General features: G+C 36.5%; 1 protein-coding gene across 4 annotated transcripts in view; it reads right to left on the reverse strand.

Moving 5' to 3' along the window:
- YEATS2 (YEATS domain containing 2) overlaps positions 1 to 22,919 on the reverse strand; it is a 114,069-nt gene that overhangs the window by 70,857 nt on the left and 20,293 nt on the right. For all 4 annotated transcript variants that reach the window (XM_042954939.1, XM_042954941.1, XM_042954942.1 and 1 more), the window contains exons 2-7: positions 22,515 to 22,632; positions 18,359 to 18,456; positions 17,725 to 17,817; positions 13,676 to 13,921; positions 11,148 to 11,263; positions 223 to 384 (exon numbers count right to left, since the gene is read on the reverse strand). In XM_042954939.1, the coding sequence (XP_042810873.1) occupies positions 223 to 384; positions 11,148 to 11,263; positions 13,676 to 13,921; positions 17,725 to 17,817; positions 18,359 to 18,456; positions 22,515 to 22,617 (818 nt within the window). In that variant the 5' untranslated portion in view covers positions 22,618 to 22,632. The remainder of the gene's footprint in view (positions 1 to 222; positions 385 to 11,147; positions 11,264 to 13,675; positions 13,922 to 17,724; positions 17,818 to 18,358; positions 18,457 to 22,514; positions 22,633 to 22,919) is intronic.

Below are 22,919 nucleotides of genomic sequence, written 5' to 3' on the forward strand. Positions count from 1 at the left end.
GGAGGAGAATCCACTAATGTAATTCTGACAGGAGGAAATAGTGCCTTTACAGAGAGACAATAATCTGCATGAAGGAACCACAATTAAAACTACATTGTGACTAAAAGCCAAAACTAAGTAAATTATTAATAATAATTAAAGGGAATTTTCTCAAGTAAAAACACTCTTCTTCCACATCAGTAAATCTGTAATTCCTAAATTAAATAACTTAATTGTGCTTACCTAACTTCCACAAGGTCATTTGGTTTATAGCTGGGATGAAGAAAGAACCAAACTTTCTTGACAAAATGATTAATGCTGGGTTCTCTACGAGACCCTCGGACATATACCATCCACTTGTGGGTTGACTGGTCATTTTCTTCTCTCTTATCAGGAGGTATGTACCTGGAGGAGAAAAAAGAAAGAAGCCTGAATTCTTTTTTCCTTCAAAAACCTAGCAAAACATTTAACTCCTACTTAAAACAAGATTAAAAATCAATTATAAGAAAACAACTGGGAATTCATAAATATACGGAGATTAAAGAACATGCTACTGAACAATCAATGAGTCAAAGAAGAAATCCAAGAGAAATCAAAAAATATCTTAACTGAAAATGGAAATACAACATATCAAAACCTAAGGGATACAGCAGGTTTTAAGAAGGAGATTTATAGCAATAAATGCCTACATTAAGAAAGATCTCAAAAGAATGAACAAAGCTCAAAGTTAATAGAAAGAAGGAAATAATAAAGATGAGAGGGGAAACAGAAGAAATGGAGACAAAAAGAGCTATTTTTTTTTTAAAGGTAAACAAAATAGACAAACCCTTGGCTAGACTTACCAAGAAAAAAGAGAAAGGACTCAAATAAAATTATAAATAAAGAGGAGATGTTACAACTAATAGCACACAGCTCGTGGATGGCTCAGTCAGTTAAGTGTCTGACTCTTGGTTTTGCTAAGGTCACGATCTCACAGTTCGCGAGTTTGAGTCCCATGTCGGGCTCTGTGCTGGCAGTGTGGAACCTGCTTGGGATTCTCTCTCTGGCTCTCCCCTGCTTGTGAGCTCTCTCAAAAAAATAAACTTAAAAAAACAAACAAACAAACAAACAACTAATACCACACAAATACAAAGGATCATAAAACTATGAACAACTATATGGGCACCTGGCTGGCTCAGTTGGTAGAGCATACAACTCTTGATCTTGGGGTTGTGAGTTTGAGCCCCACATTGCACGTAGAAATTATTTAAAAATAAAATCTTAAGGGGCACGCCTGGGTGGCTCGGTAGGTTGGTCCAACTTTGGCTCAGGTCATGAGATCACAGCTTGTCAGTTCAAGCCCCACACTGGGCTCTGTGCTGACAGCTCAGAGCCTGGAGCCTGCTTCAAATTCTGTGTCTCATTCTCTCTCTGCCCCTCCCCCACTTGTACTTTGTCTCTCTCTCTCTCAAAAATAAACATTAAAAAAATTTTTTTAATAAAATCTTAAAAATAAACAAAATGTTTTTTTAAAAAAAACTATGAACAATTAAATACCAACAAACTGGACAACCTAGAAGAAATGGATAAATTCCTAGAAACATACATGCTACCAAGACTGAAGCATAAAGAAATAGAAAATCTGAATAAAACAATTACTAGTAAGGAGACTGAAATCAGTAATCAGAAACCTCCCAACAAAGAAAATTCCAGGATCAGATGACTTAAAGGGTGACTTCTACCAAATATTTGAAGAATTGACACCAATCCTTCTCAAACTTTTCCAAAAAAATACAAGAAGAGGGGACACTTACAAATTCATTTTACAAAGTTAGCATTACCCTGATACCAAACACAGACAACACTACAAGAAATTACAGGCCAATATCCCTGATAAACATAGATGAAAACATCCTGAACAAAATATTAGCAAACAGAATTCAACAGTACATTAAAAGATCATACACCATGATCAAGTGGTATTTATTCCAGGGATGCAACATCTGCAGATCAATCAGTGTGATAAACTACATTAACAAAATGAAAGATAAAAATCCTATGATCATCTCAACAGATGCAGAGGAAGCACTTGACAAAATTCAACAGCTATTCTTGAAAAAACTCTCAACAAATTGGGTATAGAGGGGACATACCTCCAATAAAGGCCACATATGACAAGCCCACAGCTAACATCACAATGGTGAAAAATTAAAAGCTCTTACTCGAACTAAAATCAAGGACAAGACAAAGATACCTACTCTCACAACTTTTATTCAACATAGTACTGGAAGTTCTAGCCAGAGCAATTAGGCAAGAAAAAGAAATAAAAAGTATTCAGACTGCAAAAGAAGAAGTAAAACTGTCTCTATCTGAATGGGATATTAAATACAGAAAACCCTAAAGACTCCACCTAAAAACTGTTAAAAGTAATAAATTCAGTAAGTTTGTAGGATATAAAGTCGACATAGAAAGTCAATTGTGTCTCTATACACTAACAACAAACTATAAGAGAATTAAGAAAATAATCCCATTTACAATTGCATCAAAAACAATAAAATACTTAGCAATAAATTTAACTAAGATGAAAGGCCTGTACACTGAAAACTACAAGACACTGATGAAAACAACTGAAGACAAATAAATAAAAAGATACTCTATGCACATGGACTGGAAGAATATTGTTAAAATGTTCATACTACCCAAAGCAATCTTACAGATTCAATGAAATCTCTATCAAAATCCCAACAGTATTCTTCACAGAAATAGAAAAAACAATCCTAAAATCTGTATGGAATCATAAAAGACCCCCAAATAGTCTCTTTTCTAATTAAAAAAAAAAAAAAAAAAAAAAGAAGAAGGCATCATACTTCCCGGTTTCAAACTATATTAAAAAGTTACAGTAATAAAACGCTACGGTTTGGCATAAAAACAGACACATAGATAAATGGACTAGAAGAGAGCACAGAAATAAGCGCATGCATATATGGTCAATTAATTTATGACAAAGGCGCTAAGATATACAATAGGGAAAGGACAGTCTCTTTAATAAATGGTGTTGGGAAAATGGGACTACATACAAAAGAATGAAACTAGACCCCTATCCTATACCACATATAAAAATCAACTCAAAACAGATGTAGGACTTAAATTTAGGACCTGAAACCATTAAAAAAAAAAAAAAAAAAAAAAAAAAAAAAAAAGACCTGAAACCATAAAACTCCTAGAAGAAAACTTTTAAGGGTAAGAAGAAAGGTTACAGGGGCAAGCTCCATGACAGGTCTGGGAAATGATTTTTTGGATCTGACGCTGAAAGCACAGGCAACAAAAGCAAATAAACAAGTTTCTGCACAGGAAAGGACACCACCAGCAAAATGAAAAGGCAAATGAGGAATGAGAAAAAATATTTGCAAATCATTTATCTGACAAAAGGTTAATACTGAAAATATATAAAGAACTCACACACAATTGAATAGAAAAAAAAAAGTCATAAAAATCTATTTAAAAATGGGCAGAGGAACTAAATACACGTTTTTCCAAACAAAACATACAAATGGTCAACAGGTACATAAACAGGTGGTCAACATCACTAATCATGAGAAAAATGCACATTAAAATTAGTTATCACCTTATACTTGTTAGAATGGCTATCATCAAAAATATGAGATAGCAAGTGTTAGCAAGAACATGGAGAAAAGGGAATCTTTGTGCATTATTGGTGGGAACATAAATTGGTATAGCTACTATGGAAAACAATATGAAGGTTCCTCAAAAAAATTTAAAAAACTGCCACATTGCTGTGTATATATGCAAAGACAATGAAAATGGGTTATCAAAGTGCTATTTGCATTCCCATGTTCACAGCAGCATTATTTACAATAGCCAAGATATGGAAACATACATGTCCGTTAACATATGATTGAATAAAGATGTGAATGGACAAAGATGTATACACATATACATACAGTTAATCCTTGCACAACATGGCTTTGAACTGTGCAGGTCCACTTACATGTCATTTTTTTACAATACCGTAAGTGTATTTTCTCTTATGACTTTTTATTTTTTCTTTTAAAGTAAGCTCTACATCCAACATGAGGATTAAACTCATGACCCTGAGATCAAGAATCTCATGTTCTACTGACTGAGCCAGCCAGGCACCCCTTTACGATTTTCTTAATATTTTCTTTTCTCTATTTTATTTCTCTATTACTCGTAACATGCAAGATATGTGCTAATCAATCGTTTATGTCACCGATAAGGCTTCCAGGCAACGGCAGTCTACTAGTAGTTACTTTTGAGAAGTGAAAAGTTTTATGTGCATTTTCATCTGTGTGGGAGGTTGATGCCCCTAACCCTCACATTGCTCAAGAATGCTAAAGGGTCAACTGAGTGTGTGTGTGTGTGTGTGTGTGTGTGTGTGTGTGTGTGTGTGTGTAAGGGAATATTATTCGGCCATGAGAAAGAAGGGAATTCTGACATCTGTGAGAACATGGATGGATCTGGAGGGCATTATGCTAAGTGAAATAAGCCAAACAAATACTAACATGGAGAAAGACAAATACTACACAGTATCACTTATACATGAAATCTAAAAAAGTCAAGCTCGTGAAAACAGAACAGAAATATGGTTACCAGAGGCTAGTGGTAGAGGAAATACAGAAAGTTTGGTAAAAGGGTACAAACTTTCAGCTTTGAGATGAATAAGATCTGAAGATCTAATGTATAACATGGTAACTACAGTAGATAACATTATAGAATTTGCTGAGCGAAAAGAACTTAAATGTTCTCACACTCCCAAAAAAAAAAAGATAAGTATGTGAGGTGATGGGGCGCCTGGCTGGCTCAGTCAGTGGAGCATGTGACTCTCTGAGGTTGTGAGTTCAAGCCCCACATTGGGTGTAGAGATTAAAAATAAAATCTTAAAAAAAAAAAAAGGGGGGGGGGGCACCTGGGTGGCTCAGTCGGTTAAGCAGCCAACTCTTGATTTCAGTTCATGATCTCATAGTTGTGAGTTTGAGACCTACGTTGGGCTCTGTGTTTGGATCCTCTGTCTCCCTCTCTCTGCTCAGCCCCCACTCACACTTGCTCTCCCTCTCTCAAAAATAAATAAATGCTAAAAAAATTTAAAAAGTAAACATGAGGTGATACTGGATATGTTAATTAACTTGATGGCAGGAATCCCTTCAAAATGTATACTTATATCAAATTACAATGTACACTTTAAATATAATTTTGTCAATTATAGGTCAATAAGGCTGAGACCATTTTTTTTATTGAAGTATAGCTGACATGTTACATTAGTCTCAGTATACTACACAGTGAGTGATTCAACACCTCTATACATTAGGCTATGCTCACTACATCTGTCATCATACAACACTATTACAATACCACTGACTACATTCCCTACACTGTACCTTTCATCCTCATGACTATTCATTCCATAACTGGAAGCATATACCTCCCACTCCCCTAAAAAATATTCTAACTTAAAAAATTTTTAATTCTAGAAAGATTTAATAGCTCTATCCCCTAACCAATCAAAGTGAATCTTTTGCTGTTAATCTTTTAAAAGTATTTATTTATTTATTTATTTATTCTGGTTTCTAAGGAGCATGCCCTTAAAGTTCGTTTTATTTTCTGATTATCATCATCCAATTAAAAAAAAAATCAATTTTGCCTTTCCAAGTGGAGTTAGAAATGAGGTAGAAATAAACTGGCATATTTTATTCCCGGGCTAGGGTCTCTCTAGCTTTCGGGCTGATTTCATTTAGGTTTCAGAGTGCTACAACTCTGAACTCTTCATTGCTGCCACAAAGTTTGCAACTGGTCTCTTGCCTTTTAAAAGACAAAACAGGGGTGCCTATGTGGCTTAGTCGGTTAAGCACCCAACTCTTGGTTTCGGCTCAGGTCATGATCTCCCATTGGTGGGTTTGAGCCCCATGTTGGACTCTGTGCTGAGAGTGCAGAACCTGCTTGGGATTCTCTCTTCTCTCTGCCTCTCTCCTTCTTTCACACTTTTCTTTCTCTCAAAATAAAGTTTTAAGAAATAAATTAAGAAAAGCCAAAATACACCATCCCCTTAAGTCCTGACCATGGTAAAACTAGTATCTTTAGCCCTCCCTTTATTTCATGAGGCCTTATTACATTGTTAGAAAATATTGTCATGGCCTTTTTTTTTTTTGAGAGAGAGAGACAGAGAGAGACAGAGAGAGAGAGAGAGCGAGCGAGCAAGCACGCACACACAAGCATGAGCAGGGAAGAGGGACAGAGGGAGAGAAAGAATCCCAAGGATCCCCCATGCTCAGTGTGGAGCTCGATGTAGGGCTAAATCCAACAACCCTGGGACTATGACCTGAGCTGAAATCAAGAGTTGGACGCTCAACCAACTGAGCTACCCAGGCACCCCAGTCACAGCCTTCTATACATTTATCTGTGCCTGTGGTTATCCTTAATAATGCAGCGGGCTAAGTTATATTGATTTCTAATGTTAATCCAAACTTGCATTTCTTGATCATGAAGTATTATCATTTCTGTATTTACTGAATTCAGTTTCTGATTTTGTTCAGTATTTATGCACTTCTATTCACAACTGTGAATGTCCTATAATTTTCTTTTTCTCGTGAACTGTTTGGCTTTATTTAAAAAGTTAGGCTATCCTCATAAGATAGCCTGATTAAGTGTTGTCTCTTTATCCTCAGAAGATTTTGGGGGGCTTTCTGGTTACTTTTTTTTTTTTTTTTTTTAAGCAATCTCTATACCCAACGTGGGGCTGGAACTCACAACCCCAAGTTCAAAAATTGCATGCTCTACCAACTAAGCCAGCCAGGTGCCCTCTCCAGAAGACTTTGTATACAACTGAAATTATGTGTTCACTCAGCCTGTAAAGCAATCTAAGCCTAGTAGTTTGGTTTGGTTTTGTGATCGGAATGTTTTAAAAATCAGTAATTAAAGTTACTTAGTAGTTGTAAGACTATTCAAAGTTTTTCCTTTCTTGAGTCATAAACAGTATTTTTCTAGGAACTCTCCATTTCACCTAAATTTTTAAATGTACCGGCATAAAGATGTTGGCATTATTTCTTACCTCACAGTACATCATTTGTAGCTATGTCTTTTTTCCTTAATTTCACCAAGTTTGTGTATACAGGGTTTTGTTTTTATTTTTTTCTAATTTCTTTGCATCATTCTAAGTGAGATGGTTAGTTCATTAATTTTAAGCTTTTCCTCTACTGCAGACATCTAAGACTATACATTTCCCTTTAAATATTCCTCCGGTGTTATCCTACAAGTTCTTATTTGAGTATTTAGTTGTGAATATTTTAATGTGATTTTTTCATTGACTTATGAATTGTTTGGAAGTGGTTTAAATTGCTAGACATAAAATTTTCTAGTTATCCTACTATCATTGATTTTTTTCTTTTTCAACATTTATTTTTGAGAGAAAGAGAGACAGAACACAATGAGGGGGGGGTAGAAAGAGACAGAGACAAGTATCCAGACTCTGAGCTGTCAGCACAGAGCCTGATGTGGGGCTCAAACCCATGAACCACAAGATCATGACCTGAGCCAAAGGCTCAACTGAGCCACCCAGGCGCCCTACTGTCACTGATTTCTAACTTTACTGTAACAGTGATCAAAAACAGTAGTCTGGGGGCACCTGGTTGGCTCAGTCAGTGGAGCCTGACTCTTGATCTCAGGGTTGGGCTCAAGCCCCATGCCGGGTGTAGAGATTGGTTAAAAATAAATCTTAAAAAAAAAAAACAAAAACAGTCTGTATGATACAAGTCCTTCAATATTTGTTAGAGCTTACTTTATGGCTTATTATGTGGTCATTTTCATAAATGTTCCTTATGCTTAAAGATGTTTCAACTATTACATGTAATAGTCTATGTGTGTATATCAGATCAAGCTTTGTTAACTGATGTTCAAATCTTTTATATTCATATAGATATTTTGCTTGATCTACCAATTACTGAGAAGGTGCATAAAATCTCTCAGTATACTAGTGCATTTAGAAACTTCTCCTGTGATTCAGTTTTGGTTTAGATACTTTAAGACTATTGTCTAGTACACTGTTATTTAATATCACCCTGTTGAATAGAACTTTTTAACATTATATAATAACTCTTTACCTTTATGAATACTTTTAGTCTTAAATTCTATTCTCCCTGATATTAATATGCTACACTAGTTTTCTTTTGGTTAGTATCTGCCAGCTAAATCTCACTTATTTGCTTACTTTCAATTTTTCTGTATTTAGATGTGTAACTGATAAACAACAGAGAACTAAATTTTAGATGATTTTATATCAATACAGTATCTTTTAACTAGATAACAATCCCTAGGCATTTTTTATAATTGATATGTTTAGATTTGTTGTTACTAGAGTATTTTACACTATTTGCCTTGTTTTTTTCTCTTCATCAAATCCCTCCTCCTGTCCCTGCTTGCCTTCTTATGGAATCAGGGTTTTTTTTTTCCCTTTTTTCATTCAATTTCCCCACCTTCCTCTTACTACTTTTAAAGTTTAAATCTCTAGGGGAGCCTGGGTGGCTCAGTCAGTTAAGCGTCCAACCTTTAAATTTTTTTTTTTTTTTTTTTTTTTTTTTTTTAATTTTTCAGAGAGACAGAGACAGAGTGTGAGTGAGGGAGGGGCAGAGAGAAAGGGAGACAGAATCCAGAACAGTCTCCAGGCTCTGAGCAAGCTGTCAGCACAGACCCCAATGCAGGGCTTGAACTCACAAACCACGAGATCATGACTTGAGCCAAAGTCAGTCACTCAATCAACTGAGTCACCCAGGCGCCCTTAAGCATCCAACTCTTGATGTCAGCTGAGGCCTTGATCTCAGGGTCGTGAGTTCAAGCTACATGTTGGGCTCACATGCTGGGCATGAAGTCTACTTTAAAAAAAAAAAAAATTATATATGTACTAGCCATATATATATATGGCTCAGTCCGTTAAGCATCAGACTTCAGCTCAGGTCATGATCTTGCAGTTCATGAGTTCAAGCCCCACACTGGGCTCTCTGCTGCTGATACAGAGCCTGCTTTGAATCCTCTGTCTCCCTCTCTCTCTGCCCCTCCCCTGCTCTATCTCTCACAAAAATAAACCTTAAAAAATAAATAAAATAAAAACATATGTCTATTCTTTTAGTTATTATCTCAGATTAACAAGCATTCTTAACAAGTCTAAAATAAATCAATAATTTTTCCCTCTTCCACAACAAACAAGGACTTTACAACTCTCATGTCAACCATTCCCTCTCTACCATAATTAACCATAGTTAACCAGTATTTTAGTTCTAGCTGGTCTTCAAAAGACCCAAAAACGTACAAATTAAATGTACTTGTTTGAAATGTCAATGACTGTTTCTCCCAGTCGTCTTGTGGAATGGTGGGTCTATCTAGATTTCCAGTTTTGGACTTTTCTGAGCTGACTGGTCTTGTACTATTGTTAAGCCCCAACTCTTAACACTTCACATGGTGTATCAGTTCCCTTACCTAAATGCATACCCACTCTAATATCATCTATAAAACAGAAATCTAATTGCCTTAATCATATTTTATGCTTCCATTTATTTATTTAATTTATTTATTTATTGAGAGTGAGTTCGGGAGAGGGGCAGGAGGTAGGGGGAGGGAAGATAGAAAAAGAGAACCCTAAGCAGGCTCCACGCTCAGTGCGGAGCCCAATGCAGGGCTTGACCCACCACCCTGGGATGATGACCTGAGTCAAAATCAAGAGTTGGACATTCAACCAAGGTGCCCCTTTATGCTTCCATTTAAATACTATCACACAGACCATTAGAAATCTTTGTTTTTATTATCCTGAGACTCTTTAATGTACTTGTTTGTTATTTGTGATCCATTAACTGGGGCTTGGAAGACTTCTCCCCCAATCTGATTTTCCCCCCCAAAATAATTACTGTCTGCCTGAATCCTTTATTTTCAATAACTGAATCTAATTACAATTTTCATAAATATATCAACTTATTCAACAATCAAATATTTACTGAAAATCAACTGCTATAAGGTACAAAACAAACAAGACATACTTTCTACCCTAAAGAGATTCCAGTCTGATTTGGGAAAATTATATAAAAACAGAAAATGATTATATGATAAAGATGACAAGAGAGCATAGGGAAAATATATTTCATGAGGGAGGAGAAGGGCAAATAAAGACTTTGTGAGGAAATAACATTCTTACACTATTTGAAGATTTATGTCTATCCATTCCTAGATATTTGGCAAAAATGATGGTGTTCCCACAAGACACCTTGAGATACTTATATAATCATATATATAAGTATATATAACATATAATCATATATATAACCATAATCATAGTTAAAGAGCTAGCCCCTCAGCTTGGAGAAATTCTGTCTTCAAGACATGCTCTGCAATTTTTTGTTAAAAATTTAAAAGACTTCAATTTGGGCAACAAATATTTTTAGCCATTAGCTAAGGCCCCTGAAAATAGAACTAGTTCATAGATCAGAAAAAGTCAAAACTTCTTCCAATTTATCCATACTAACAAACTTGATAAAATACACCATTTGTATATGGGGTGCCTGGTTGGTTCAGGTGGTGAAGCACACGACTCTTAATCTTGGGGTTGTGAGTTTGAGTCCCACGTTGGGTGTAGAGATTACTTAGAAATAAAATCTTAAAAAAAAAATAACACTCCATTTGTATAAAAGCTCATGTCTTGGGGCGCCTGGGTGGCTCAGTCGGTTGAGCATCTGACTTCAGCTCAGGTCACGATCTCACGGTTCGTGAGTTCGAGCCCCGCATCAGGCTCTGGGCTGATGGCTCAGAGCCTGGAGCCTGCTTCCGATTCTGTGTCTCCCTCTCTCTGACCCTCCCCCATTCATGCTCTGTCTCTCTCTGTCTCAAAAATAAATAAACATTAAAAAATAAAAATAAAAATTTAAAAAAAAAAAAAAAAAGCTCAGGTCTTAGAAATTTTTACCAAGCACAATTTTACTCTATGTCAAAGATTAACAGACACCCTGAAGCAAGAGTTTCAAGTCTTTAGACTCAGTTTACTTTTAAAACAACAAAGAGTTTGGGGGAAAAAAAATCCTTAAGGCCTCTTCCTACAGTAATACTATAATAATAAAAGTATGCAAGAGTATTAACATAAATGGACAGCTGAAAATAGGAGAATTCAATTGGATACTTACTTGGACACATTGCCCACTACTATTGTTTTCTTTACAAAAAGACGTGAAGTCTCATCTCCTGTAAGATCAGCATTCCGCTGCTCTGTTTTATGAGAGCCAGTAATACTAGCAATGTCCTGAAAGAAATCACAATCAATGTTTACTTTCAATGTGGACAATTTCCAACAGGCAGAAACCACAAAATCACAGAAGGTATGCATAGAGTAACTCAGATTTTTTTTTAAATTACCACATTCTCTGGCTTTGTAGTACCTCTCAGAGCATTAAAGAGTAGTTTTACTTGATCTTTTGCATAGTTTATGCTTGTTCACTATAACTCCATATGTATGTGTGTTTTTAACAGTCATACACCTCTGCTTCGTATATGCAAATAGGATATGGAAGGATACACAAGAAACTATTACAATGGTTACTCCTGGGAAATGGGAATGGGGAAAGGTCAATGGAATTTACTTTCTTTTCAACCTTTTGTATAATCAAAATTTTTTCAATGGGAAATAACATAGACATGATCAATTTAAACTTTGTAGAGATAGACTGCCAGGGTTTAAATCCTGACTCTTCCCATTTACCAGATGTGAAATTTTGTGTAATTACTTCTCTGTCAAAATTTCCTCATTAATAAAATGAAGATAACAGGGATGCCTGGCTGGCTCAGTCAGTAGAGAATGAGATTCTTATTCTTGGGGTTGTAAGTTTGATCTCCACATTGGGTATAGAGATTACTTAAAAATAAAAATCAGGGGCGCCTGGGTGGCTCAGTCAGCTAAGCGCCCGACTTCGGCTCAGGTTGTGATCTCAAGGTTCGAGCCCCACATCGGGCTCACTGCTGTCACAGAGCCTGGAGCCTGCTTCAGATTCTGTGTCTCCCTCTCACTCTACCCCTCCCCTACTCGCGCTCTATCTCTGTCTCTCAAAAACGAATAAACATTAAAAAAAGAAAATCTAAAAAAAATAATAAAAAATAAAGATAGCAGTACCTGTGCCACATGATTGTTTTGTACAGTTCTCAGAGAAGTGCCTGGTACATATGTAGTAAACACTAAATATTTGTTACATAAACATGAGCATGTATATTACATACAAGATGGTAAGTTTCTAAATCCTATGACCAGTATTACCTAAATTATTTTTAATTGAAACAAAAAACAGCATCTGACTTCGGCTGAGGTCTTGATCTCATAGTTTGTGAGTTCGAGCCCCACATGGGCTCACTACTGTCAGCACAGAGCCTGCTTCAAATCCTCTGTCTCCCTCTTTCTCTGCCCCTCCCCCACTCTCCCTCTCTCACAAAAATAAATAAAACATTAAAAAATACACACACACACACATAAAAACAAACAAAAACAAACAAAAAGGGGTGCTTAGCTGGTTCAGTCAGTAGAGTATATGACTTTTGATCTTGGGGTTGTAAGTTCAAGCCCCATATTGGGTGTAGAGATTAAAAAAAATCTTAGAAAAAAAAAAAAAAAAACACACACACACATACAAAAAAAAAAAAAAAAAAATGCAGTATTTGCTCAGAAATAATAGTGGTTAGAAACAAGTAAATCCAAACATTTAGAGTTTTCATTTTTGGGTGGTGGCATCATGAATGACTTTCCTATTGTTTTTACTTTCCTGTAAATTTTTCAACAATGAACACGTACAGATTCACAATCAGAAAATTTTAATTTGATTTTTATCAAAAATAAATCAAATCCGGGGCACCTGGGTGGCTCAGTCAGTTAAGTGTCCAACTTCAGCTCAGGTCATGATCGCACAGTTTGTGGGTTCCAGCCCTGCAATGATCGGGCTCTGTGCTGACAGCTCAGAGCCTGGAGCCTGCTTCGGATTCTGTGTGTCCCTATCTCTCTCTGCCCCTCCCCCATTCGTGCTCTGGCTCTCAAAAATAAATAAACGTTAAAAAAAAATTGAAAAAATAAATAAATAAAATCCTTGATGTCTGAGTATGTGAAAAGCAACCTGGAGATTTCCTCTACCACAGAACCCCTGGCTAGGAAAATCATCCAGTAAGGGCTCTATAGCCAAATATTATATATACCGATAAATTCAGAGCAGTTTGATACAGGAACTCAAATAAGAAACTGGCAGGATCAAAGAAGAATAAATGGTTTTCAATTCTATTTATTATTTGTCAAGTTTCCCCCAGTTTTTAAAGCATTAAAGTTCCACAAAGGAAAATGCTGAAAAGAAAATAAAACATGACAGAATGGAAAGACTTTGGACAAGGTCACAGAATTGCCAATTCCTCAAGGTTTCTCTCATATCTATGTGGATGGCATCTAGGAGTTGTGCGGTACACAGTTCTGATTCAGTTTAATTCTCAGCTTAATTAAGTTTAATTCTCAATTCTGATACTTGTGGGCAAACAGAACTTTAACCTCTTCAAGACGGCTTCCCCATCTCCAAAAGGGATATAATTGACTTATTTCCTAGGGTTCTTATGAAGAGAAAATGAAATAATACATACTTAGAAAATATTAGTTCCCTTCTCCTCTGACTCCCTCCCACCCATCCAACTATACCCTTCCAGTATTTCGACTTGGTCTCTGTTCCATGTTGTTTGAGAGTCTTTCCTCTATATCCATATTGCTGTTATTGTCTTTGTCAGATAAGAAGTCATTGTGTTGAGATAAAGAATCACTTTCTGAATGATTGGCTGATGGTGTTTCTGATCTCTGATTGGCAGGAGAGGATGACCTAGATGGTGATTCCAAAAATTTCTTGATAGCAGGATGATTAAAAACCATTGTATCACATGTTTTTGATCCCTGCAAAAATGAAAGCAAGCAAATTAAACTTTTAATCTTTCTAAAACCTTATCTATTTAGGGATCATGCTTGAAATTCTTCAAAGTCTCCCCACACCCATAAAACGAAGTCCGAGCTCCTTAACGTGGTCTGGGTCAACAAAACAAAAACTAGAAAGTGATAAATAATTGTGTGAAGGTCCTAACACTGAAAGTTAAAAATGCAAGTTCTCTGAAAATGAGAAATCAAGGTGAATAGGTAGTAACATATAGAAAGTAAGATCTGGGGCGCCTGGGTGGCGCAGTCGGTTAAGCGTCCGACTTCAGCCAGGTCACGATCTCGCGGTCCGTGAGTTCGAGCCCCGCGTCAGGCTCTGGGCTGATGGCTCGGAGCCTGGAGCCTGTTTCCGATTCTGTGTCTCCCTCTCTCTCTGCCCCTCCCCCGTTCATGCTCTGTCTCTCTCTGTCCCAAAAATAAATAAAAAACGTTGAAAAAAAAAATTTAAAAAAAAAAAAAAAAAAAAAAAAAAAAAAAGAAAGTAAGATCTGACTTTTAAAAAATTAGTCTCACAATGCTTTAACACAAACTCATCAACTGCTCTAAATAAAACATTCCTGTAAGAGACATAAAGATTTTTTTAAATGTGTATGTAAAATGGCTCCCACACAGGAGTAAAATGTAGCATAAAATGCTGTAAAATGATTAATACTTACATATATTTGCTATCAGACCAGTACTGAAGCCTGGAATATTTTTGTGTATCTTGTTACTTGGATACAAAATACAGTGTACTCTGTTATAATGTGATTCACTCTACAGTTCCTAGGCAGCACAGCTTTTAAAAACCGTGCTATTAACATCATTTAGTGAGAGAAAAGGAGTCAAGAGACTAGGATTTCAAAGGAACAAAACTGCTGAATCTCAATAATAAAGGGTATTTTTTAGAGCTGTGATGTATTTTGTTACAGCAAACTAAAAATAATTAAATGGCAGATTGTAATAGACAAAAATACACCTAAATATCCTTGAATAAATCCTAATCAAAACAGCAAAAAAAAAAAAAATCAGTGTACTTCTAGACCACCAAGTAACAGTTCAGAAGTGCTAATGGTTTAAAAAAAAAAAAAAAAGGCAACAAAATATTAAATGGACAACCACCTCTTCAGACAGAATAACTACAAGCCCCATACCATGCAGCTGCTAGCTTATAAGAAAGGACTTTAAAATCTGCATTGAAGAGCATCTCCCAAAAATTCATATGCACCCTGAACCTTGAAGGTGACTCTATTTGGAAATAGACTCTTTGCAGATATGATCAAGTTAAGATGAAATCATACTGCTTTAGGGCCTACCTAGTTAAGAGGGAAATGTGGACAGAGAGAAACTAAGAAGACACACAAGAGAGAAAATATCCATGTGAAGATATACAGAAACTACAGTGATGTAGCCACTAGTCAAGGAATGCCAAGGTTTGCCAGCAACTGTCAGAAGGTAGGCGAAGGCAAAGAAGGATTCTTCCCTACAGCCTTCAGAGACAACATGGTCCAGCCAACACCCTGACTTAGGACTGCTAGTCTCCACAATCATCAGATAATAAATTCCTCTTATTTTAAGCCATCAAGCTTCTGGTAATTTGTTATGATAGCTCTAAAAAAATAGCTCAGGGCCCCTGGGTAGCTCAGTCAGTTACGGGTCTGACTTCGACTCAGGTCGTAAATCTTAAGGTTCGTGGGTTCGAGCCCCACGTCAGGCTCTGTATAGACAGCTTGGAGCCTGGAGTCTGCTGTGGATTCTATGTCTCCCTCTCTCTCTGTCTTATCCCAGCTCGAGCATGTGCTCTCTCTCTCAAAAATAAACATTTAGAAAAAAAATTAAAAAATAGTTTAGACTCTAATATGCATTATGGAAATTCCTAAAGTAGAAGAAACAACTACCTAAGATTAAACTCAAATAATGCTCCAGATTTCTCCAAGACAATGTCAGGAGTACCACCAATGCCAGGTACCCTAAGCTCCACAGGATGACATGAAAGCCAAAACACAGCACCTCTTATCTGTAAAAACCATGGGGAACAATGCAAAGAAAGCAGTATGCTGTCACACCTTCCCCAGCCCTGCCGCCATTCTCACTGAGCCAGTACTGTCCAAGAGAATGATCTGAGAAAACTTATGAAAAAGAAATTTTAAAATGAAAAACGAACAAAAGTTATGCTGAAATTATCAAACTGTCAAACAAGAACTTCTGTTTCAGTTGAACCCTATCCCCATTCCTTTATAACTGGACCAATCTAGTGGTAATCACATTAACTAAGTGGTTAAACTTAATATCTTTAACAATAGGACAACCTGATTACTATGTGACCTGATGTGATATAATCATGAGGTATACAGAATCACTTAGGAAGTATTATTGCCAAAAACCTCTAACTTTAATCAAATCTTTAGACCCAACTACCAGTTTGCAAAAAAATAGAGGGAATGAAGGAATAACCCAAGGGGAAAAATAATAAACCCAAAATGTGGGATATCCTATAAACATAAATGAACTATTCTCTTCAAATAAGTCAATATCATGGGGAAAAGGTGAAAGAAGTATTTTAGATGAAATGAGTCTAGAGAAACAAAACGTCCAAATGTAGCCCATGAACCTTAGATCCCGTGTCAAAAACAAGCTTTAAAAGGTATTTTGGGGACGGGGCTCTGGGTGACTCAGTCAGTTAAGTGTTCAACTTTAGCTCAGGTCATGATCTCACAGTTCATGAGTTCGAAACCCGCGTCAGGCTCTGTGCTGACAGCTCAGAGCCTGGAGCCTGCTTCAGATTCTGTCTCCCTCTCTCTCTGCCCCTCCCCCATTCGTGTGTGTGCATGCACGCTTCTCTCTCTCAAAAATAAACAAGCATTGGGGCGCCTGGGTGGCGCAGTCGGTTAAGCGTCCGACTTCAGCCAGGTCACGATCTCGCGGTCCGTGAGTTCGAGCCCCGCGTCAGGCTCTGGGCTGATGGCTCGGAGCCTGGAGCCTGTTTCCGATTCTGTGTCTCCCTCTCTCTCTGCCCCTCCCCCGTTCATGCTCTGTCTCTCTCTGTCCCAAAAATAAAAAAAATAAAAAAATAAAAAAAAAACGAAAAAAAAAAAATAAACAAGCATTAAAAAAAATTTTTTTTAATCTTTAAAAGATATTTTGGGGACAACTGGGAAAATATGAATATGGACTGGTTATCAAATAATATCAGGAAGTCACAAAAGAATGTCCTTTAGGAAATAAATGATTTAAATATTTAGGGGTGAAGTGTCATGATGCCTGGAACTTATTTTCAAATGTTCTAGAGAAAAATAAGATAAATAAAGCAAAATGTTAAAATACGGAATCTAAACAAGCATAAACAGGTGTTTATTTCACCTCTTCAGTGTACTTGAAATTTTTCATAAAGACTGGGGAAAAAAATCAGGGTTTCCTGAGTAAGGTATATATACTGAAACTACAAATTGCTGTTCATTAGGAAAATCAATCTACCTATAATTTGCTCCAAAGCCGACCATAATCAAATGAAGAATAAGGCAAGAACAGGGTCTCATTCAACTTTGTATCTGCAAATCCTAGCAACAGTGCTGAATATTAGTTGGAAAAGGATTAAATAAAAAGGAAAAAATGTTACTTGGGATTATTGACAGTTTATATATTTTCCCAGGAAGGGAGGCGAGGCTTCTTGAATTCTGAAGGCCAATACAAGATACGTTTCAAAGGCAGGAATTTCACATTAACACTGATTTCCCCTTCATACAACAAATATGGATGGCCAGAAATGATTGTATATGAGGAAAACTTACCTCAGAAACTTTTAGAAGGCCTGCAGAAGCATAGTAGTTGGCAACAATGCAGGCACGAAGTTTATCCATCATCCTTCTTGCCTCAATCAATCGCTACAAACAAATGTTAACTCATTAAAAAAATGGAAATGACAGAAGAGATACACTATAAAAATTTTCATAAAATAAGAAATACAAATGACCAAAAGCTCAATTTCTCTAATAAGCAAAGGAAAGCAAAAACATGACTATTTCTACCTATCAAACTGGCAAAGGATTGAAAGGAATGACAAAAGCCAATGTTTGCAAGAGAATATAGACATGTTAATATGAACATTTGTGTGTATATATGCATATTCACTGAGAAACGTCCATAAAGAAACTGGGCACAAGAGCAAAGAGGAATTATGTTTTGGGATGGAATTTCAGGTAATTTTTTTTCATTATGTTTTCCTGCAGTTTCATTTATAGAAAAAAAATGCCTTTTTTCCAGAATGAGAAAACTCTTTAAAAGAACGGCAAAGGGAAAAAAAACATAATTTTATCTCAACAGATCTTTTTTAATTCATCATGTATAGATTTTTTTGCAATAGCTTTGTTGTTTTTTTAAATTTATCACCATTTTTTAAATATATCACCATTATCACCATTATACCTGATCGATGACTTCAATTTCATGTTCCTTATTCTTCATTTCAAGTGCAAATTGTTCCTTAATAATAGTCTCAATCTTCTGCACAGCAGCATCTCGAGCTGCAAAAAGAACATAAAATAATCCAAGGTCTAATTAATCCGTGACTGTCTTGATTTAAGTCAGCATGCAATAGAACAAACCCAGAAACAATGACTCCTAAGTGGAGAAACATAGTGGCTGTCACCTTAATCAATGATGAAAAGTTAACATCACTAATACAGGCGTAAACTGACCTCATGTGTTTTCTGACATAATGAAATGTCATCACTCTATGCCGTTCTGGTGAAAAATGCTAAATCTAATCACAGGGAACATCAAACAAACCTAACTGAAGGATATTCCACATAGTAACTGGCTTATATGATTCAAATATTAGAGTCAAGAAAGACAGAAAGGTTGAGGAGATTAGAGATATGACAACAAAATGCACTGTGTGATCCTGGACTGGATCCTGGAGAGGGGAAAACAGTTATAAAATACAATACTGGGACAACTAGTCCCTGTTATTCAAGTGTTGAATATGGACTATAGGTTACACAATGTAATGGATGAATGTTAAAATTTCCTGCTTCTGATAATAGTACTATGATCACATAAGAGAATCTCCCTAGGAAATAACACTGTGTTTACAGGTGTCCAACTTATTTTCCAACGATTTAAAAAGAATGATGTGGGGGCGCCTGGGTGGCTCAGTCAGTTAAGCGTCCGACTTGAGCTCAGGTCACGATCTCACGGTCCTTGAGTTCGAGCCCCACGTCGGGCCCTGGGCTGATGGCTCAGAGCCTGGAGGCTGCTTCGGATTCTGTGTCTCCCTCTCTCTCTGCCCCTCCCCCGTTCATGCTCTGTCTCTCTCTGTCTCAAAAATAAATAAACGTTAAAAAAAAAAATTAAAAAAAAAAAAAAAGAATGATGTGCATATATACCTGAATGCATGCATTTGTGCGACTGTGTGTGTTTGCGTGTGTGTTTGGGGTGGGGGAAAGACTGATAAATCAAATAAGGCAAAAATATAAACAACTGGCAAATTAATCTGGATAAAAGACATGCAAGTATTCCTTGCAATTATTCTGTTTGGAATTGTATCAAAATAAAATTACTGGGGAAAAAAAAAATGAAATCTATTAAAATTCCAGGAGAAACATTTATTGACCTGTGAAAAACCACAGTCCAAGGACAAAGAAAATACAGTTAGCTAGAGAGGAGGCAGTCTGTGATATAAGAGCAGTTCATAAAAAGGCATGTAGCTTCCTTCTGTAGAGAAGGATATGGCAAGCAATTCAGCAGTTTCTGATCACAACTACATAAAGGAATAAGCAAATAAAGAATTCAAAAGTAAAAATGCTTCTACTCCTGAAGCTAGTATTACACTATGTGTTAACAGGTATTTAGGGGCACCTGGGTGGCTCAGTCAGTTAAGCGGCTGACTTCGGCTCAGGTCATGATCTCGAGGTCCGTGAGTTCGAGCCCCGCATTGGGCTCTGTGCTGACAGCTCGGAGCCTGGAGCCTGTTTCAGATTCTGTGTCCCCCTCTCTCTGACCCTCCCCCGTTCACACTCTGTCTCTCTCTGTCTCAAAAATAAATAAACGTTAAAAAAAAAATTTAAAGTTATTTAAATAAAAACTTAAAGAAAGAGAAAAAAGGAAAGAAAAAAAGAAAAGAAAATGCCTCTAAATGTGATAGAATTCTGATGATGACTACTCAAAATAATATGCAACTCAGAGTCTAAAATATCAGATACAAGAGAAAAAAAAAGACCCAAATGACTGCTTGAAAAACCTGGAATTTGGGGGCAGCTGGCTGGCTCAGTCAACAGAATATACAACTCTTGACCTTGGGGCTGTAATTATGTTCAAGCCCCACTTTGGGTGGAGAGATTACTTCAAAATAAAATCTTTAAAAAGAAAAAAAAAACCTGGAATTTTGCAAAAGGATTCTGTGTTTATAACATGAAAAAATGATGTTCACCCATGCTTTGAAGTATATGAAAAACTGCAGAGAAAATTTGGCTACTCTGATGGCCATATCACTTTCTCATTGTAAAACATGACATTATATGGCAACTTCAATGTTGCCATTAAACTTCAATGTATACTAGTAATGGAATAAGAGAGCATTCTTGTGGATATGTCTGCATGGAAGCAAATGACTGATATTTCTCATCATGAAAAAGAAAAGTATTTTCTAGTATTACTATATATATGTCCTCGTCTATAGAAACCAGCAGATACTCTTAGGGAAGGCTGAAAAGTCAGAAACTGTGATCACTGAAGGCTATTTTATCATAAGCTCCTCAGAAAGAAACACTTCTAAATTATCCCTTTCATAGAATAAAAAAAAACACAAACAAAACAATACAAGCAAAGGGAAGCATCCTACCAAATCTACTTTGAGAAAAATTCTGAAAAATAAAAACATGGCTTGGGATTAGGCAGAGTATGGACATCAAAAAGAAGAATAGCAAACTGTCTTTCAGTAAGAAAAAACCATCCCTGTCAGGCTGAGTATCTGGGAACTTACACCAGATTTAAAATGAAATTATGGGGGCGCCTGGGTGGCGCAGTCGGTTAAGCGTCCGACTTTAGCCAGGTCACGATCTCGCGGTCCGTGAGTTCGAGCCCCGCGTCAGGCTCTGGGCTGATGGCTCAGAGCCTGGAGCCTGTTTCCGATTCTGTGTCTCCCTCTCTCTCTGCCCCTCCCCCGTTCATGCTCTGTCTCTCTCTGTCCCAAAAATAAATAAAAAACGTTGAAAAAAAAAAATTTAAAAAAAAAATGAAATTATGATGTTTACTAAAACAGTTTTTCCTACTCTTAGTTTTCTTTAAAAAAAAAAAGTTATGCCATGTGATGCATTTGCATAATGGATATAAGTTTCACATTTGTTTGGCTTATTACAGAAAGGAAATGACTTTTCCTTATAAATAAAATTACAACTGAATGAGGGGAAAGGTTGCAGTGAATGAAATGGTTTCATTATTTGGAATTCAATTTGATAATTTTTGGTCCACAAAGACTTTCTGTGGTACATATGACCTGACTGCACTGAGAAAGACAGGAATTTTCTTTCACTACTTCAATTCTAGCAGCACTAATCTTTGTGGAGCTACAACACTTTATGACTTGGCTGCCTTCTTTACCCAGCTGTAAATGTTAACTTACATGGACTTACTATTTAAATAAACAGTAATGAATTCCAGGAATAATTTAAGAACTCAAATTCAGGGGCACCTGGGTGGCTCAACTGGTTAAGCATCCGACTTTGGCTCAGGTGATGATCTTGTGGTTTGTGAGTTCGGGCCCGCATAGGGCTCTGCTGTCAGCATAGAGCCTACTTTGGATCCTCTGTCCCCCTCTTTCTCTGCCCCTCCCCCACTCACGCTCTCACTCTCAAAAATAAACATTTAAAAAAATTAAAATAAAATAAAATAAAATAACTCAAATTTAGCAACTTTTTCTGAGAGAGCTTAAAACATTCTGGGTAGCTACACACAGTTGATGATTTGCTCTTCAACCAATTATATGATCTTGGGCAAGTAGTTTAATGCCCCTTAACTACTAGCAACTAAGTGCAGGAGTTAAACTAGATCACTATTTCTCAAATGTATATCATTCGTATACCACCTTTAAGTTACCTACACCACATCTGAGAACCCTATGAAACACCTAATTAACATAATTAAATAATATTTTTACATTATTTTAGCCTCATCCTAAGCAAAAGTAGTCACAAAATTACAAGTTTGATGAGACCATCACCTTTCCAATAGACATTAAAATAATATGCAACAATTACAATAAAAAACTTAACCCAATGTGCCACCTATAATCATCTACCACACTGCAGTATACATATTATAGGACTTTATGGTTGTAACTAACACACAACCATAGCTAAAACTTACAGCCAGTCTCATTACTGACACTTCACTGTCTACCTGATTGTCTTCCTGGCCTCTTATGTCACAAATGGCGTATTGCTATTAACAGAGCACTTAACTAATCCCTCTTCAAATTATATACAGCAGTGGAAATGCATTTTGTTTTAGTTTTCTGTAAATCTCATAGGGAGGCAGATTCAACAAAGAAATAAATAATTTCCTAAGGGAGGTGAATTTCTACCTGAATTCTCAATTGCTTTATGTCGCTTATTTGGAAGGGCCACAGATACATCCTCATAATCAGGGTCGGTTTCTTTGATTGTCCGCTTGATTCCAGACATCATGACATTCGTTCTTCACTGTGAAGTAATAATAAATAAACAAGTAACACTGTTTGATGCCAGTACTTATAAATATATGTCTACACATATATAAAGGGAATATTACATAATGCTGATAACTCATAAGTCTCAGTGTAAACATGCACATATCCCTGTTAAAGCCAAAAGCATTAACTACCTTCAAAGGTTAACTTTCAGGAAAAAAATCATCATCATCTGTTAAAAAGCATAGGTTTGCCTTTCAAGAGAAAATCCTTTAACAAGGCAGCACACTACTCAGGCTTTTCAAAAGGGGCCAGTCTTTC

The sequence above is a fragment of the Panthera leo genome, chromosome C2 (assembly GCF_018350215.1).
Source record: "Panthera leo isolate Ple1 chromosome C2, P.leo_Ple1_pat1.1, whole genome shotgun sequence".
NCBI classification, from domain to species: Eukaryota; Metazoa; Chordata; class Mammalia; order Carnivora; family Felidae; genus Panthera; species Panthera leo.